At 54.1% G+C, this 18,843-nt stretch overlaps 1 protein-coding gene across 4 annotated transcripts in view; it reads left to right on the top strand.

The window, feature by feature from the left end:
• CLIP2 (CAP-Gly domain containing linker protein 2) overlaps nt 1-18,075 on the top strand; it is a 77,240-nt gene extending 59,165 nt beyond the window's left edge. For 3 of the 4 annotated variants that reach the window (XM_082358548.1, XM_082358549.1, XM_082358551.1), the window contains 8 exons: nt 1,294-2,229; nt 4,521-4,578; nt 7,792-7,875; nt 8,840-8,996; nt 10,537-10,696; nt 12,410-12,601; nt 12,889-12,951; nt 15,994-18,075. In XM_082358548.1, the coding sequence (XP_082214674.1) occupies nt 1,294-2,229; nt 4,521-4,578; nt 7,792-7,875; nt 8,840-8,996; nt 10,537-10,696; nt 12,410-12,601; nt 12,889-12,951; nt 15,994-16,005 (1,662 nt within the window). In that variant the 3' untranslated portion in view covers nt 16,006-18,075. The remainder of the gene's footprint in view (nt 1-1,293; nt 2,230-4,520; nt 4,579-7,791; nt 7,876-8,839; nt 8,997-10,536; nt 10,697-12,409; nt 12,602-12,888; nt 12,952-15,993) is intronic. The other variant, XM_082358550.1, reaches the window with a different exon arrangement.
• Nucleotides 18,076-18,843: the final 768 nt, after the last annotated feature.

The raw sequence follows: 18,843 nt of genomic DNA, 5'->3' as shown, positions 1-18,843 counted from the left end.
CCTCCCTTCTCCCCAGGCTGGGGAAGGCAGAGGTTGGGAGACTGTGGATCCAGGTTTCTTTAGCCTGGAGGGTCTTAAATAGAATGGCATGAGGGGCCAACCTGAAGGACCTGGGGCTGGGGCAGTGGTGGGCCTTTGAGGGAGTGGGGTGTCCCCAGGGCATGAGACTCTGTGTCAGCCCCAGGGTGTGAGTGGTTCCTAGACCAGGGAAAGCTCTGCGTGGGAGTGAAGTCCCCCCTGATTCCCAGGGCATGGTTCTGAGTCCAGTCTCCAGACCCTGCTAGCCCCTCCACGCCCACCATGCGTGCCCCGGGGGCTGGGCCCCCATGCAGGCACACATCCAAACAGCTGGTCAGCCCAGCCGACAGCCCAGCTGCAGGTCCCCCGGCCATGGAGTTAAGCAGCCACAGAGCAGAGACTGGGGAAAACCACCGTACACGGACTGTGGGTGTAGGGTGGGTGACCATTGGTTTCTGCAGGTTGGCCTCAGTACACGAGTGAGCATGTGTGTGTCTGTGAGCGTCTGGAGACACACACGGGTCCCTGTCCACACACTGGCCATTGCCAGGTGACTGCGTGTGCAGTACATATGCATGTACACGGAGTCTGCTTGAAGAAACTGACCCAGTCACGGTTGACAAGCTGGAGCCCTCCACACCAAGGCATCTTCCTCTAGGGTTCAGCCTGATTAGAAAGACAAAAGCAGGTTTATCGAACTAAAAAGGTCACCTTCAGAAACAAATTTCTTAAGCTTGTAAAAGATTTAAAACTTTCAAATATATTGCACCCAAATCTGTGATCACTGACACGGTCGAAGTAGGTTTTTGGCGGATGGAGCCTCTGATCTCAGAGTTTTCCATCAGAAGGAGGGTCTGGGAGCATTCTTTTTTTTTTTTTTTTTCTACATTAAACATTACACCGGACCCTTCTTTGGCCACCCCCTCCAAAAGGCCTCTCTGTGAATCAACTCATTCCGGCTGGAACTTTTCTAGGGCAGGATAGTGCGAAATTCCCTCTGTTGTGCCTGCCCTTTAAAAATAACATGAACTTGAAGAAAGCCATAACCTCAAATAGATGGTTTCCCTTAGCCACCGATTTCTCCCAAACCGCCTAGAGCAGCGGGGACCAGGGAGTCCCCGAGTCATCACTGGGACACAAGCCAGGGGAAGCCTCCCTGGGAGCTGCGGTGGGCAGGGCGGCGCTCAGGTGGAGCGGGGCGTCCTTCCCTTCTCATGACCTTCCCCCGTGCCCTGCAGCCGGCCCGCTGACCCCGGTCTCCCTCTCTCCCGGTAGCTGACCACGGTGGCCGAGAAGTCGCGGGTGCTGCAGCTGGAGGAGGAGCTGAGCCTGCGGCGCGGGGAGATCGAGGAGCTGCAGCAGTGCCTGCTACACTGCGGCCCGCCGCCCGCCGACCACCCCGAGGCCGCCGAGACCCTGCGGCTGCGGGAGCGGCTGCTGTCCGCCAGCAAGGAGCACCAGAGGGAGAGCGGCATGTTGAGGGACAAGTACGAGAAGGCGCTGAGGGCCTACCAGGCGGAGGTGGAGAAGCTGCGGGCGGCCAACGAGAAGTACGCGCAGGAGGTGGCGGACCTCAAGGCCAAGGTCCAGCAGGCCACCAGCGAGAACATGGGGCTCATGGACAACTGGAAGTCCAAGCTGGACTCGCTGGCCCTGGACCACCAGAAGTCCCTGGAGGACCTCAAGGCCACCCTGAACTCGAGCCCGGGTGCCCAGCAGAAGGAGATCGGGGAGCTGAAGGCCGTGATGGAGGGCATCAAGATGGAGCACCAGCTGGAGCTGGGCAACTTGCGGGCCAAGCACGACCTTGAGACAGCCATGCACGTGAAGGAGAAAGAGGGCCTGCGGCAGAAGCTGCAAGAGGCCCAGGAGGAGCTGGCCGGGCTGCAGCAACACTGGCGGGCCCAGCTGGAGGTGCAGGCCGGCCAGCACCGGCTGGAGCTGCAGGAGGCCCGGGACCAGGGCCGCGGCGCCGAGCTGCGGGTGCGCGAGCTGGAGAAGCTGGACGTGGAGTACCGGGCCCAGGCGCAGGCCATTGCGTTCCTCAAGGAGCAGATCTCCCTGGCCGAGCAGAAGATGCTAGACTACGAGCTGCTGCAGCGCTCGGAGGCCCAGAGCAAGCAGGAGGCCGAGCGGCTGCGGGAGAAGCTTGTGGCCACTGAAAACAGACTCCAGGCTGTCGAGTCCCTGTGTTCGGCCCAGCACACCAACGTAGGCGGCCACCCCTCCTGCCTGGCTGTGCGGGGACCGCGGACGGCAGCGGTCCAGGCTCGAGGGCCTGGCTGGGGAGGGTCTAGGCGTCTACTGACCTTTCATTTCCAGTCCAGGGAAGCGTCCTCGTTGCCCCCAGGAGCACGCCGTGCGAGATCGGAGGGCACCTGGCTCGGAGGAGGAGGCCCTTCCGTTAGAAGGGCAGCAGGCCCGGGTGACCGTGGGGCCCCGAGGCGGTCTGAGCTGACCTGGCTGGGTCCCCACAGGCCAGGCCTGGAGAGATGTGTATCTAGGCACAGGGAACAGCCTTCTTCCCAGTCCCCAGACACGTCCCCCTGTGCAGGCTCCTGGGCCTCCCCAAGGCACCAGTACCAGATGCTCTGGCACTGGGCTGGCAGAGATGTGGAGGGCAAACCCTGCCCATCTCCAATGCGAGCACCGACCTAGGGGACCCGAGGGCGGCCCCCTACCTGCTAGTCCTGATGAGACTGAGCAACAGTTCAGCAGCCGCTTTCCCGAGAGTGGGGTGGTCCCTGGAGCGGGCTCTGGAAGGCTAGAGGGGCGAGACCCTGGAGAGGCTGCTGCCATTGGGCTCAGCTTTGCTCCAAATCTAGAAGTCCCAGCTGAGCATGCTGGGGAGGCCAAGACCCCGGGTAGCCTGGGCGTGTGCTGCAGCGGGGGCAGGAAGGGCCTTATGAGTGGCTCTGGGCGCCACGCCTGGTGCAGGCCCTATGATGCCCTATCTCACCTGGACTCCTTCAAGGTCCATATAGGCTTCGTTTCATAGATGAGCAAACTGAGATTCCGAGGCAGAGTACCTTTCCCAGGTTTTCTTGTCCATCAGTGGCAGAGCTTGTGTCCAGCCCCACTGCCTAAGGGCCAGCAGAGGGTGCCTGGGACGACAAAGTCAAATCTTATACGATAGGACAGCTAGCAGCAAGATCGTTGCCTTTTTATTAGCCATGGGCGTTCCTGAGCTTCTGGTTCCCTTTGTACACTTAAACCAGGATTCAACGATTGAGCAACAAGTATTCAGGAGTTCCACGTACAGGGGGTGCCTTTTTTGTAAAAGGAGCTCTGCCCGTGTCACACCTTGAGGTCCCACTGCATCGGCCTTTCTGCCCCCTTCTCCCAGGGAGGGACCAGCCAAGTGCTCTCCCAGGATGCTGGGCAGAGAGAAAAGGAAGATCCTCAGGTTAGCTGTGTACACATGACCTGATTGGCTGCTCAGGCAAGGAGGGTCAGGCCTGGGACCCCAGGACCTGGACTCCTTAGCAGGGGAGGTTTGGGGCTGCTGTGGTTCCGCAGGATGGCCTGCTGCCCCTCAGTCACAGACCTCAAGCCAAGGAGTGGGTGGTGATCTCAGGAATGCCCATCTCTTGATTTCCACACACGTGGGGACTTGGTCTGGACCCACATGCCTCCCAGATTCAAAGGTTTAAGTCCAGGGACAACTCAATTTTTGGTCTCATGTAGTAAGTATGGGAATTTGGAGAAATTTTAGTGCGTGCCTCATTTTCCCTGCAGTGTGTGTAAGTAAAGATCTAGGAAGCTTAGTTAATCACAACAGACTGAGACTAAAGCAGGGCTTGGGATGTATGAGCAGGAGTATGAGGGGCAAGTGGATAGAGGTGACTGCCTGCTCAGCTCTGTGCTGCCCTGATATGCAATACTGGAATCTGGCAAACTGCAGGCTCAGGGGACAGCCGGCTTGGGCAGGGGGCCAAAAACTTCTACCAAAAGGCAGCAAGGAGCCTGTTGATGTTTTGCCACACAGATATTTTTTTTTTCCCTTGGTTGATCTTTTCTTCTTTGGCTTCTGGATTTATTTTTTTTAAAAGACGTGTTAGAGAGAAAAGAAGTAGCATTTCTTGAAGTCCCTCCGGGAGCCGACCCCGGTGCGTGCCCTGCACACGCTGCCCCGTGGCGGTCAATTCTTGCTTTATGGATGGGAAACCAAGGCCGGGAGTCTTGCCTCTGGATGATGGTGGACACAGAGTCCCAGGACCAATCTCTGTAGGCATCCCAGGGAAGGAGACATCTGTTTAATATAATAGGCGTTTGCACGAAGGAAAGGGTAGGAGGTGATCACGTGGAAGCTACATAAACAGCCTTCCGGGGCCCTGGGAGCAGAGGGGGTCCTCTTGTCAGGGAAGCCAGCCCAAGGACATCTGTGCCCCCTGCTTTCTCGAGTCCCTGAAAGTCTCCTTGAATTGGGGAGAGGTGGGCTGGCTGGGGCTGAGGGCCGGGAGGGGGAGGTGAGTGTCCCCCTTACCAGGCTCTCCTTTCAGATGATTGAGTCCAACGACATTTCAGGGGAGAAGATGAGGATGAAGGAGACTGTGGAGGGTGAGTGGCCACTGGGCCGGATGAGATGCGGGGCTATGGGGAAAGACTGGTCGGTTCTGCCTCTGAGCTGGGTCCCGCTTTGTTTTGCATCATCTGCCGTTTGGTGAGAGCGGCCTACTGCGTGCACCAGCCACTCACCCACCAGGTGAGGAGCGCGGAGGCTCAGTTTATTGAGAACCTGATTGTATGTTTGGTTTTGTTATTTTTAAAAGAGGTATAAACTTCAGATTGTTCAAAGGGCGTATGGTGAAGCATCCTCTATTCCCTAGTTCCCTCCACAAAGGCACAATGTTGGCCAACTCATGTCTCTTTTCCAGAGATGGTTTATGCACATACAAACACAGAGGTAACACAGGTGGTGCCACACCTCCCACACTGTTCGGGCCCCTTACTTTTTTTTTTGGCCACGCCCTGCGGCTTGCGGGATCTCAGTTCCCTGACCAGGGATTGTACCCGGGCCACGGCAGTGAAAGTGTGGAATCCTAACCACTAGACCACGAGGGAACTCCTTCAGGCCCCTTACTTCTTTTTTCCCATTTAATAATGTATCTTGGAGACTGCTCCCTGTCACTACATTCTTTTATATGGTCCAGAATATTCCATCATGTGGAGCTACCATCGTGTATTTAGCTGATGGATCACGGGTTGTTTCCAGTTTTTGTCTGTTACAAACCCTGCTGCAGGAAATTACCTTGCCCTCCATTAGGCTCAACCCGGGCCCTCAGCAGTGAAAGCGCAGAGTCCTAACCACTGTACTGCCAGGGAATTCCCTGGCTCAACTCATTGTAACTCCCACCGGCTCTGGTTGAAAGTATGTTTCCCCACAAGCTTCACCAACAAAATATTTCATCAAACTCTTTGATCTTTGCCAATCTCAACTGTAAAAGATGTTACCCGATGTAGCTTCAACTTGCCTTTCTCTTACTGTGAGTGACACTCCATTGCCATTTCTCCTTGCATCCTTTGCCCATTTTTTTCCCTGTTGGGTTATTGATCTTTTTGTTGATTTTTAGAAACTACTTATATATGACTTTGCAAACATTTTCGCCCCATTTGTGGTTTGTCTTTTGACTCTTTTTTTGGGTGGTGGTTGCCGTGCAGATTTTTAAAAATCAGTCTTTTCTTTCTGGGATCCTGGGTTTATTATTTTTTTAATGTATTCTGTGGTTTCCTCTAGTACCTTTTAAGTTCCATTTTCTATGTTTAAATCTCTGATCCATCTAGAATTCTCCCTTCTATAAGGTGTGAGGTAAGGATCCATTTTTATTTTTTTCCCAAGAGTACCCACTTACGCCAGTACCATTTTTTTTTTTTTTTTTGGCTGTGTTGGGTCTTCGTTTCTGTGCGAGGGCTTTCTCTAGTTGCGGCGAGTGGGGGCCACTCTTCATCGCGGCGCGCGGGCCTCTCACGATCGCGGCCTCTCTTGTTGCGGAGCACAGGCTCCAGACGCGCAGGCTCAGTAATTGTGGCTCACGGGCCCAGCCGCTCCGCGGCACATGGGATCTTCCCAGACCAGGGCTCGAACCCGTGTCCCCTGCATTGGCAGGCAGATTCTCAACCACTGCGCCACCAGGGAAGCCCTGCCAGTACCATTTTTGAAAGCCTCATCTCCTGCCTCCACTGATTTGAATTAACCAAATTTACCATCTTTAAATTCCATCAGGTAATTGGCTCTATTTCTAGACTTTCGATTCCTTTCCAATGACTTGTCTGTCTCTTCGTGTGCCATTTCTACAGTGTTTTGAAGCTTTGTTTATATTTCAGTTACTGGCAGGGCTAGTCTTCCTGCTCTGCTTTTCCAAAATTCTCTCAGCCATTTTTTTGTTTTTAATCGAGACAAAATTAACTTAAAATAAAATTAACCATTTCAAAGCAGACAATTCAGGGGCATTAATACATTCACAATGTTGTGCAACCACTCCTCTATCTAGTTCCAAAACATTTTCATCACTCCAAAAGGAAGCCCCATATGCATTATCAGTCACTGTCTATTTTCCCCTCACTGCAGCTGCTGACAACTACTAATCTGCTTTCTGTCTCTGTGGATTTGCCCATTCTTGATGTTTCACATAGAAAGAACCATACAATATGTGGCCTTTTATGTCTGGTTTATTTCACTTAGCATAATATATTCAAGATTCATCTGTGCTATAGCACATGTCAGTGTTTCATTCCTGTTTATGGCTGAGTAATATTGCATCGTATGCATCACCACATTTTGCTTATCCATTCACCTGTCGATGGACATTTGGGTTGCTTCCACCTTTTGGCTATTGTGAATAGTGCTGCATGTGCAGGTACTTGTTGAGTACCTGTTTTCAGCTCTTTGGGGTGTATACTTAGGAGCGGAATTGTTAAGTCGTATAGTAATTGTGTGTTTAACTCTTTGAAGAAGTTTTTTGCCAGACTCTCTTGGCTAGTCTTGCTTATTTTTTCCAAGTGATTTTAGAATCAGTTTATCTAGTTCCACAAAAATTACAATCTGGCTGGTATTTTTATTGGTATCATGTCAAATTTATAAATTAACTTACAGAAAGTTAATACCTTTCTAGCACTTTCCATGAATCTTTTTCATGACTGTTCTGAGGCTGTCCAGTATTGAATGCACATGGCCAAGTGACATGGGCACCATTACTATCCCCATTCTTCACTTGAGGAAACTGAGACTCTGAGAGTTAAGTTGCCCAAGACCACACAGTATTGGTGCCTCTTCTTTTTTTTTTTTTTTTCTTTTTTTAAAAATAATTTATTTATTTATTTATTTATTTTTGGCTGTGTTGGTTCTTCGTTTCTGTGCGAGGGCTTTCTCCAGTTGCGGCAAGCGGGGGCCACTCTTCATCGCGGTGCGCGGGCCTCTCACTATCGCGGCCTCTCCTGCCGCGGAGCACAGGTTCCAGACGCGCAGGCTCAGCAGCTGTGGCTCACGGGCCTAGTTGCTCCGCGGCATGTGGGATCTTCCCAGACCAGGGCTCGAACCCGTGTCCCCTGCATTAGCAGGCAGACTCTCAACCACTGCGCCACCAGGGAAGCCCTGGTGCCTCTTCTTCAGGGTGGGTTACCCAGAGGGACCACTGGAATGAGGAAGAACTTGGACTCTTGAGGCCAAGTGTGACCCCATTTTAGGGTTTTGATGGAAGGGCCACCCCGTCACCCACTGGACCGCAGTGTTGGCCCTGGAGTATTGATGGCCCCTCATCTCTCCCTTCACCCCAGGCCTGCAGGACAAGCTGAACAAGAGGGACAAAGAGGTGACAGCCTTAACATCCCAGACCGAGATGCTCAGGGCCCAAGTAAGTGGTAAGTCTCCCTCCTTCAAGGCAGATGCGGGGAGCTTTCTTTGGGCCGTGCCGTGTGCCAGTCCAGCAGGGGGTGGGTGGTACTGCGTCAGGGTGCCCTCCCCCACTCTGCCTTGAGAAGGCGGCCTGGCCCAGATCACATGCACTGGGCTTCCACCTGGACAGCAGTGAATGGGGAGCAGTAGCCCACACTCGGTCCATAATATAATTGGGGACCCCAGCCAGCTTCTCTCCTCAGAGCCAGGTCTGTGTTCTCTGTGTTCTGACATTGCATCATGAGTTCTTACTTTCTGGGCTTGAAGACCCTTGGGTTTCAGTCTCTCTACCTTTTGATACAGTATTTGTGCACCAGCCCCTAGAAGAAATACCAGGATTTCAGAATCAGGGGGAAGGACTTTGGCCACAGCAAAAAGCAAGGCACAGGGAGAGTGAGGCCAGAGGGGAGACTGGGGAGAGACGGGGGGGTCTGGAATTTGTGACTTGGTGACAAACTGGCCCTGCTTCTTGTCCGCCAGAATGCCATTGGTGGTGTCCATGAGACGGCCCCCATCCTGGGAAATGGTTCCCACCCCCACTCCTATCCAGTTCCCATCACGTTCACGTGGCATAATTGGTCCCGACAAAGGTCAGTTGACCTCAGATTCCTCCGGGGCCAAGGTGAAGTGTTAGCTTTTCCTTGTCCAGGCAACAGTGTAAATGCCCGGGCCCTGTCTCGGGAAGGGTGGACTGCTTTCCTGACACCAGAGGGCCCAGCTACTGTGTGGGAGCTTTGGTCTGCTTTTCGTAGTAGCTCTTCTCGGCCCCTCGCTGCCTGGCCCTACAGGACGAGAGAGGCCCACCCAGTGGAGTGTGTCCCTGTGACCCCTGGGAAACCTGCTCCCTGCCCGGGCCTTGGCCCCCAGGTGGGATAGATTCCCACAGTGATCCCAACGCTCTCCCTCCTTGCCCTGCCGGCTGGCCCTCAGCACTGGAGAGCAAGTGCAGGTCGGGAGAGAAGAAGGTGGACACCCTCCAGAAGGAGAAGCGGCACTTGGAGGTGGAGCTGGAGGCCATGTCCCGGAAGACCCATGACGCCTCGGGCCAGCTGGTCCTCATCAGCCAGGAGCTGCTCAGGAAGGAGCGGTGAGTCAGCCGTGGGCTGTGTGGTCAGACCTGCCTGACCCTCACTCCACCCAGTTAATATTAGCCAGTCTTCTCCAGAGGCGGGGCAGGGATAGACCCGGTGGACAGATGGCTGGCATCACTGATGATCACCATACTGTGCACTGCTAAACTCCGATGAAGCCTCAGAATCCTTCTTAACACAGTTCTCCAAGCAGAGCTTATAGGAAAGGTTAGTGGTTCCCAAGCATCTTGGGCCCAGAGACTCCTTGAAACCCTTAAAAATTATTGAGGATTCCCACCACCTCTTCCTTGAAGCTCTTTTTGATTGATGTAGGCCACCGTGAGCTCCTCCATGCTTCTGTGGTACTTAGGATGGGAGTGGGAGATCAGCAGATTAACAAGTAGAGATTTATTTTCCTCACATAACAAGAAATCTGGAGGTAGCTGTAGCTGGCATTTGGTTCAGTGGCTCAAGATATCAGTGCCAACACCTTTGTTCTCTTGGGTTCTGTTAGACTCTCCCTCGTGGTTGCAGGGTGGCTGCTGAAGCTCCAGCCATCAGGAGCCATCATTCCTAGCAGGAAGAAGGAGGAAAGGGAAAGGGTCAGTGCCAGCAGACTTCCACTTTGTTCTCAACTACCCATGGCCACCTAGAGAGGGAGTTTTCCCCTCCTCTATAGTAGATGCAAGCAAAGGAAAGAGCTTAGAAGGTGTGTGTCCTTTTCTCCCGTGCCGTGCCCATGGAAGACATTCCTACTTGATCACTGCACTCTTTTTCTGCAAAGCCCAGAATCATTCTCACCACAGTACTCCAGGCAGCTACTGCCAGTTGATTAAGAGTTGACATAGGAAATAAAACTTATTTGACATCAGGCATTTAAAATGTCTTGCCACATGAGCTCTCTTGGATAAATGTTTTGTTTTTTTAATTTAACTTTATTATTATTTTTTAATTTGAGATAACATTGATTTATAACATTATGTAAGTTTCATATGTACAACATATTTCTACTTCTCTATTATTTAGTTTTTAATTAAACAAATACTATATTCTCTTTTTAAAATTTATTTTATTGAAGTATAGTTGATTTACAATGTTGTGTTAATTTCTGCTGTACAGCCAAGTGATTCAGTTATACATGCATATACATTCTTTTTCATATTCTTTTCCATTATGGTTTATCACAGGATGTTGAATATAGTTCCCTGTGCTCTACAGTAGGACCTTGTTGTTTATATATTCTCTATATAATAGTTTGCATCTGCTAATCCCAAACTTCCAACTATTCTCTTTTTTAAAAAAAACTTCAAAATCATTCTAAGAAAGGCTAAGTCCTCTTGACTGTACCACCCCCGAATCCTGGCCCCTCTCGGGTTGTGGTTAGATGGTTCCAGGCCTTGTATTTCCTCTCTGGCCCCTCCTGGCACAGATGCTGTCTTAGTAGCCAGTGTCCCCCCTCAGGGTGGCCAGTCTCCAAGCACTTGGCAAATTGCGGAGCGCGGGAGGGGAGGGGCCCATCTGAGTGCAGGTGTTCTGTGTGCCCCCCACCCCCTCCAGGAGCCTGAACGAACTGCGCGTGTTGCTTCTGGAGGCCAATCGCCACTCCCCGGGGCCTGAGAGGGACCTGAGCCGTGAGGTCCACAAGGCCGAGTGGCGGATCAAGGAGCAGAAACTCAAGGATGACATCCGGGGCCTGCGGGAACAGCTGACCGGGCTGGTACGTGGGGAAGGGGGCGGCCTGGGGATGGCGGACACCAGGGAGGGGCTGGGGCTCTCTGCTGTCAGCCATGGAGACTGATGACCTCCTGGAGCCACCCCAGGGATAGCCAAGTCACAGGGAGCGTTCAAAATCCCCTAGAACCACAGGCAGGGTCAGCAAGGTACCTGGTGGAGGGGCCGTGGGCGGTCCCTTTTGTAGATATTGTGGCCGGCTATGTGTCCGTCTGGGTGATGCAGTGCAGAGGAAGACTTCCTAAGAATCTCACCAATCCAGAGGTGGGATGGGCTACCAGCAGGTGGTGAGCTCACCATCCAGAGGAGTAATCAACCAGAAACCAGCTCCTTGTTCAGGGTCTGACAGTGGCGATTCATGCATCCGTTTCAGGAAGGAGAGGGGAACAGGGGCCTGACTGAGCAGTCTCCAGAGGTGGCGGTGGGGTAGGCGAGTGATGCTGGTAGCACAGGACGGAACCATCCCACTCCATCCCCCTGTGGTCAGCATTCAGGACGAGCCTGTGGCCGGTTCCTGGGCCTGGTCAACTCCAGAGCGTTGACAAGATAGTGTTGGGAGGACAGGACTGCTGTCAGGGGAAGCTGCTCCAAAGCACCCCGCTGCCCTCCCACCCAGCCACACAGGCTCAGCCACGCTGGAGGAGATGGAAGGAGAAGAGGGGCCTGCGGCCATGGAAGCAGCCCTGGGCCTACAGGGTTAAGGGAGAAGGGTATCACTCTGGCTGCACCCAACTGTGTGTGTGGGGACCACCGGGCCCAGCCGCCCTGCGGCCTTTCAGTCCTGGCAGGTCTGGCCAGCAGGGGGTTGGTTACAGAGCCCTCCGTGGTCCTCGTGGTGCTGTGAGCCTGGGCGTAACTCAGAAGCCAAGGCCCCGAGGCTGGTGTGGATTTGGGAGCTCTGATTCCAAGGCTTTGCCAGAGCCGCGTGGAGGGGGCAGAGCTGCGCTGACTGTCTCCATGGGCCACAGGCTGGTCAAGTTTACACGTGACTGGCTGCCCCTTCCCGTAGGAGAGCCTCTCCCATGTCCCCCTGCACTGGCCTCAGTGCCACGGAGCTGCCCCCCTGGGAGAACTAGGGACGGGCTTGGTTGTTAGAAAACCTCCTGGAGCGAGGAAAGTCTGGGTGGGGAGGGAGGTTTGGGGAGAGGGTCAGAGCAGAGCAGAAGGGCCCTGGAAGCACCGGCCCGGGGAGGGCAGTGCAGGGAAGCTTTGTGTGGGAGTGAGGAGGCTGGTCTGCCCACAAGGCAGGTGCATCTCCAGGTACCACGGTGGGCGGGGTCAGCTGCGGAGCACTTGGAAGGGAAGGGAAGGCCTGTCCAGTTGGGGCAGGGCAGGGTTCTGAGGAGAGGTTCAGGGATGAGGCTGTAGGTCTAGAGGTGAAGAGGAGGGACCCGCATAAACAGTGTGGAGGGAGTCGGGGGGGTGCAAGAAGGAAAGAGGGGGAGGAGGGGTCCTGGGTTTCGGGGCCTGAAGAATATGGAGCATCTGACAGAGCCTGGGAATTGAGGGCGGGGGCCGAGGAAGATGCTTCAGAGGGGACCCTTAGGTGAGGGAGGGAGGCCTGAGGGGCATCCTGGTGATTCTCAGGCCTGACGCAGAGATGAGGTGGGACAGATGAGTTTCCGGCCTAGAGGAGAGAACACCCTCCTGCAGCACGTACACGCGTGCACACGCTCTTCCTCTCTCCTGCTGCTTCCAGGACAAAGAGAAGTCCCTGTCGGATCAGAGGCGCTACTCCCTCATTGAGCCGTCCTCGTCCTCGTCACCGGAGCTCCTGCGGCTGCAGCACCAGCTGATGAGCACAGAGGATGCCCTGCGGGACGCGCTGGACCAGACTCAGCAGGTGGAGAGGCTCATGGAGGCTATGAGGAGCTGCCCCGACAAGTCCCAGGTGAGCTGGGTCTCAGCCAGGTCCTGAGGGGAGAGACTCCACCCTGCGCCCTGGGAGTCCCAGCCCAAGGGGTACATGGCTTTATCCCGAGGAGCTCAGACTAAGGGCGGAGATGCCCTGAGAGCCGGTGTTTCCTAGGGTGGGTCCTGGGACCCCTATTCTGATGGGCTCTGCTCAGAGTTTGGATCCTGAGATGGTCCTGTTGGGAAGACCTCGCCATCTAGTGGACAAACCGGGAAATGCTGCCTGGTGAACCTTGCTCAGCATCTTGCCCTCGACTCTTACAGGCCACCGGCAATTCCGGTTCTGCAAATGGCATCCACCAGCAAGACAAGGCCCAAATACAAGAGGTAAGGGGCACCCTGGCCCCGGGGAGATGCTCTGCCACTCCCACGGCCCTCCTGTACAGGCCGACTTCTCTGGAGAAGAAACTTTGAAAAGCCACCAAAAATACAAAGATACATTGTGCAAGAGGCTTTACAATAGGGTTGCTCACAGAGTGGGGCCAATGTAGTCAGACTTGATTCAATGACCATCCTGCTCTTTTAACCTTGTTTCTCTTTCAAAAAAAAAAAGAAAACCTTTTATTATAAAGTAATACATGCCTACTGGGCAACTTTTGGGGAAAAAAATTAAAAATATATAAAGAAGAAAATACTGGGAATTCCCTGGCAGTCCAGTGGTTAAGACTCTGTGCTTTCACTGCCATGGGCCTGGGTTCAATCCCTGCTTGGGGAACTGAGATCCCACAAGACACGCAGTGAAGCCAAAAAACAAAATACTTACCAGTAGCCCTTCTACCCAGAGATGACCAAGGTTAACATTTTTAAGTGATGTCCTTCCTGAACTTTGCTAAGCGTGTGTGTGTGTGTACGTGTATGCATGTACAGTCAATCCTCACTATTCCGTATTTGCAGACTTACCTACTTGGTAACGTTTATTTGTAACCCCAAAGTCAATACTCATGGCACTTTCCTGGTCATTCCTGGACACCCGTGCAGAGTGGAGAAAAAATTTAATCACCGGACACGCATGTTCCCAGCTGAGCTCATACAGAACACCATGCTGCCTTCTTGTTTAGCTCATTCTGCAAACAAGTGTCCTTTTCATGGTCTATTTAGTGACATGGTTTTCACATTTTCATGCTTTTTTCTTGGTGATTTCCGCCATTTAAAATGGTCCCCAATAGTCTTGCTGAAGAGCTGTCTAGTGTTCCTAAGTGCAAGAAGGCTGCAATGTGCCTTCCAGAAAGTACTTTAGAGAAGCTTCATTCAGCCATGAGTTATGGTGCTGCTGGCCTTGAGTTCGTTATTAATGAGTCAACAATATATATTCAGTGAGGTGTCTTTAAACAGAAGCACACATGAAACATGGTTACGTATTGATCCATCAACGAAAATGTCAGACCAGAGGTTCGCAGGAACTTTGTATTTCCACTGGGAGCGATGGTTCAGTATTTGCTGATTCAGCATCTGTGTGATTCTGTAGAACAGTACTCTTGCAAATAACGAGCATTGTTATGTGTGTATGTATATGTCCGCAGATGTGTGTACACATTAACTTTTTTTTTTTTTTATAGATTTTTTTTTTTTAATTTTATTTATTTATGGCTGTGTTGGGTCTTCGTTTCTGTGCGAGGGCTTTCTCTAGTTGCGGCAAGTGGGGGCCACTCTTCATCGCGGTGCACGGGCCTCTCACTATCGCGGCCTCTCTTGTTGGGAGCACAGGCTCCAGACGTGCAGGCTCAGCAATTGTGGCTCACGGGCCTAGTCACTCCGTGGCATGTGGGATCTTCCCAGACCAGGGCTCAAACCCATGTCCCCTGCATTGGCAGGTGGAATCTTAACCACTGCGCCACCAGGGAAGTCCCGACATTGACATTTTTGAAATACAGTCCTCCTTCCTTTTTTAATAGAAGATTCCTCCTTTGGGGTTTGTCTGATGGCTCCTGCTGATTAGAGCCAGGTTCTATGATTGAGGCTGGAATACACAGTCAGTGCCATGTTCTTCTCCGGGCATCACGACTGCGGTGTGTGATGTCCATCTGCCCTTCATTCCTCATGTGAATCTTGATCACCTGGTCAAGGTGTTGTCTGACTCCTCCGCTGTATAGTTGCTGGTTCTTTCCTAACGAGCATTCAGCGGAGACCCCGGAAGACCTTGTGAATCCTCTGCTCCTCACCCAAATGTCCCCTGGATTCATCATCCATTCATGAATCTTGCCTGAGCTGGTCTTTACTGTGATGGTTGCAAAGTAACACATAAATTATTGTACTGTATCGTATTATTATTATTTTTTTGGACACACCGTGCAGCTTGTGGGATCTTAGTTCCTCCACCAGGGATCAAACCTGGGCCCTCTGCAGTGGAAGCACGGAGTCCTAACACCTGGACCGCCAGGGAAGTCCCTAAATTATTTTAATGGCGTAGGTAGTGTGCTCTATATTCAATTTCACCTCTTGGTTTCTTTCACTGAATATTTTCTCTCTTCCTTAAGCAGTCTTTGTAAAGTCTATGTTTTATAAAATTGTGGGTGGAAAATTTGTTTCCTGAAACTTCATGGGCCTGACTCCCTTGCTGGGAATGTCTTTGCTGTGTTGTGTTTTAAGCGGGTGCCTGGTGGTCTCCACCCCACAGTTAGCCACTGGTATTCACCCACAGTGTTAGAGAGCCCACCTGGGGCCCAGGTGCTAGCCCGATTAGGCTCTGTCCCTGGCTCGCTGTGTGACCTTTGGGCCAGTGAGGCTGGAGCACAGGAAGGAAGGCTTGTCCTTCCAACTTGGCCAGTGGGGCCACGGCCGCAGGCGCTCATGTAGAGACAGGAGAACCCTGGCCACAGCATCTGCCGAGGGCCTGGCCCTGTGGGTGAGAAGCAGAGAGAGAGATGGGTGCGGGGAGGAGGGGACCCTGCACAGGACCTGAGAGCAGGGTGGAGGCACGGAGCTGTAGTGGGACGTGGTGGGGTTGTGTCTGCAGAGGAGCTGCCTGTACCAGGCACCCTGGGAGTTGATGTCCAGACCTTGTGCGGCTTTGTCCTGCAAGGCACATGGGGGTCATCCTGGTTTACAGACGCGAAAACTGAGGCTTGGGGTCTCAGCGCCAGTTTTCCTTTCCTCGGATCCAGCCTCCGTGCAGGCCCTCAGAGCTGTCTGTAAAACCCACCTGCTCTCGCCTCTTCCCCTCAATTCTCATAAACTGCTCCCACCCTGCCTCCTGTCTCACCATGCCCCAAACACACAGCAAAGAGACTGCTCCTTCCTCAGGGCCTTTGCACATGCTGTACCCTTTACATGGCCCAGGTGGGTCTCCTCCCCCAGCCCCACCCCACCCCCTCTGCCACTTGTCCCTATGCCCACTGAGACACTTGCTGACCAAGCCCTTTCTCTCTCCAGGACAAGCACTGACCCTGAGGGACACTGTGGAACTGCCCAGTCCACACCAGAGCCCCTCCAGCCTGCCCCAGCGGCACCACCTCCAGGCAGGGGCCAGGACTGTCGCTTTGGAGAAGAGAACAGTGTAACAATAACGTACCCACCGCCGCGGACAATCCCCCACCCCGACCCCCCTGCCGGACCAGGAGGCTTCCTCAAGCACGACCTTCCACAGAAGGCGGTACAGCCCCGGCCTGGCCCCCGGGACCTTCAGCCTGGACGCCCTGGACACCATGGACACCCCGGCAGTTTCTGGAGTTGGTTTGGGGAGGCCGAGGTGATCCGGCCAGGCCCCCTCCCCAGAAGGAGCTGCCCTGAGGACCATCTTGGCCCTCTGGGCACGTCCCTGCCCTCCCTTTCTTCCCCTTCTTCTCCTGGGTCCCTCTCGGACCCCAGAGCCATTGTCCCGGGAAGGGGCCAGAGGAGGGCTCCAGCTTCTCCTTCAGGCACCACGGAGGGAAGTCCAGCCCTTAGGAGCCAGGTGGGGGACCCCCTTTTCTGCTTCCAGGCCAAGGCAGTCCCCAGGGCTTCTTGTCCCCGCATACTGAGCCTCTTTCATGCAGTGGTACAAGTTCCCTTCAGCCCGTCTGCCCAGTGAGTCCCCAGGTTCAAAGTGCTGGGAGGCGAGGCCCTTCGTTCCCACCCTGACCCCAACGCACACACAGCTCCGAGCTGCTGGCCGGAGGGTAGTCACCAAGGCCAGGAGCCACAGTATTAGGAAAGTCTGGAAGCCCCTCTCCTTCCTGCACCCCCTACCCCCAGTGACCTGGCTTGGAGGTGGGCAGGGCGGCCCCAGGGGGGCCCAGGACTGGGGCTCTGGGTATGTTTTGACTGGTCAGTAATATGCTGTCCCCTGGTTGACTTGATGTTCCGAAACCGGGCCTGCCACCTGCAGATTCACCCATGCAGACCCCAACATATACACCCACTGACCCTTGGCACACACACACTCAGAGGGGTCACGCGTGCACACGTGCCGTGTAGGTGGGACTTTGGCAGTCAGCCACACTCAGACCTGTGGACGCTCACCCTCGGGTTCCAGGACCAAGCCCCAGGCCTGGCAGGGCCGTGACCGCACAAGTTGCAAATGCTCCTGAGACCTCACCGTGCACATACAAAGCCGGGTACACATGGGTGAGCCTTCAAGGGGGCGTGGCCACACACGCACAGGAGCACACATCCCAACAGCCCCCTTTCAGTGGTACAAGGCATCTGCCTTGGGCTTTTTAAGCCCTTTCTTCTGTAGCCAAGAAAGGAGCCCGAGGATGATTGGGACAAGAAAAATCTCCCCGCCTCCCCCGCTTCCTCTCAAGCCCTGCCAAGTTACTCCAGCCTCATGCGTGGTGGGGAAAGACAGCGTCTGCCCAAAGCCCCCACTTTTAGAGCTGGAGGGCCCACGGGTGACTGCCTTGTACCCTGCGGCGTCTCCGTGGAGGGCCTGCCCCTCCTCCCCCAGCTCAGGGTGAGTGCTCACAGGGGCCTCTCCCACTAGGGGCTAGAGGGGGTGTCTGATGGCCCATCACAGCGTTCCTGAATTGCCCCAGGACAGGTATGCAGTTGGTGCCCTGGCAGCAGCCCAGGTAGCCTCTGAGTGCTCCTGGGTACAGGTGGGTGGTGTTCACGTCCCTGCCCCAAAGCAGCCCATCCTGGGGGTGGCCAGTTAGTCCCATCGGCCCCCGCCCCTCTCCCCGTTGGCTTTCGGTAGGTCTTGCATGCGGTTTTATTAACAACGGTCTAGAAGCAACGCTGTAGTGGCTTAACCCAGAGTCAAATTCTACTCTTTCCAGCAAAATCAGGCAGCCGCCCTGCCCACTGGAGATTAGTCTACTAACAGCCAAAAGCCCACACCGGGAGGGACTGAGCCCCCAGGGCGGGCTGGCAGGTGGCAAGCGCTTTCCCTGTGAGCATCTGTGCCTGCCCAGTGTGCGCTCAGCCATTACCCCTCCCCAAGTCCTCCCGCACCCTTCCCTTCCCCAAAGTGGAATTGTTGAAGTGTGGCGAGTCCGTGCTCGAGACAATAAAGCTTGTGACCGAGGTCCAGGACCCCTGCAGTTTCTGCTTCTCTCTGTGGGTTCCCTGGGCTCCCCCATCCTCTCTCAGCTCACTGGCACCCTGGTGCCAGGAGTGTGTCTTGATCCTGTGCCTGGTGGACTGCCAGCTAATTCTTACTCAGGTGTGAATGGCTGATGAGAGCCTCAGAGGGCCTGGTGTGGCTGCCATGTCCGAGGAGAGGGAGCTCAGCAAGAACAGGCAGAGAACCAGAGATGGGGGGCAGCAGCAGAGGCCAGGCAAGGTTGCCAGAGAGGTCTGGGGGGCTGGATTTGAATCTGTTGGAGGTATAAGTGGACCCACACGGAACAATGGAAAATACAAAATAGTGTGTACAAAATAGTGATGGATCAGCTAACGCAAATTCGATGCGTTCGGTGAGAGCACTTAAGACTTCAGTGAGCTAATCCTGTCTCCTGCAGCAAGACGTCATGGATCAAATGGTCAACGTTTTGCAAGCTTTATGGTCATTTTGCAGGCTGTGCAGTTGAGGGTCCTCCCCCCCTCCCCCCATGGAGACTGAACAAGGCTCTCGAGGTTAACAGCTGAATGTACCCAGAAGCTTTGTGCTCTCTCTCAGGCACTGTATCAGCAGAGTCCTGGAGGAAGCAGTGGGACCGTGCGAGGGGGAATAAGAGTTTAAGGAGGGGCTGTGCGCGCAGGTGTGGACAGGGCAAAGGAAACCTATGAGGGTCTCTACTACCCCCCCACCCCCCGCCGCTCTTGCCAGCCCCTCCCATTGGCTGGACATAAGCAGAAGCC

The sequence above is a fragment of the Balaenoptera borealis genome, assembly GCF_965194805.1.
Source record: "Balaenoptera borealis genome assembly, chromosome: 16".
Classification (NCBI taxonomy): Eukaryota; Metazoa; Chordata; class Mammalia; order Artiodactyla; family Balaenopteridae; genus Balaenoptera; species Balaenoptera borealis.
Note: the sequence above shows the minus strand (reverse complement) of the source record. Positions and strands in the feature narration are given on the sequence as shown.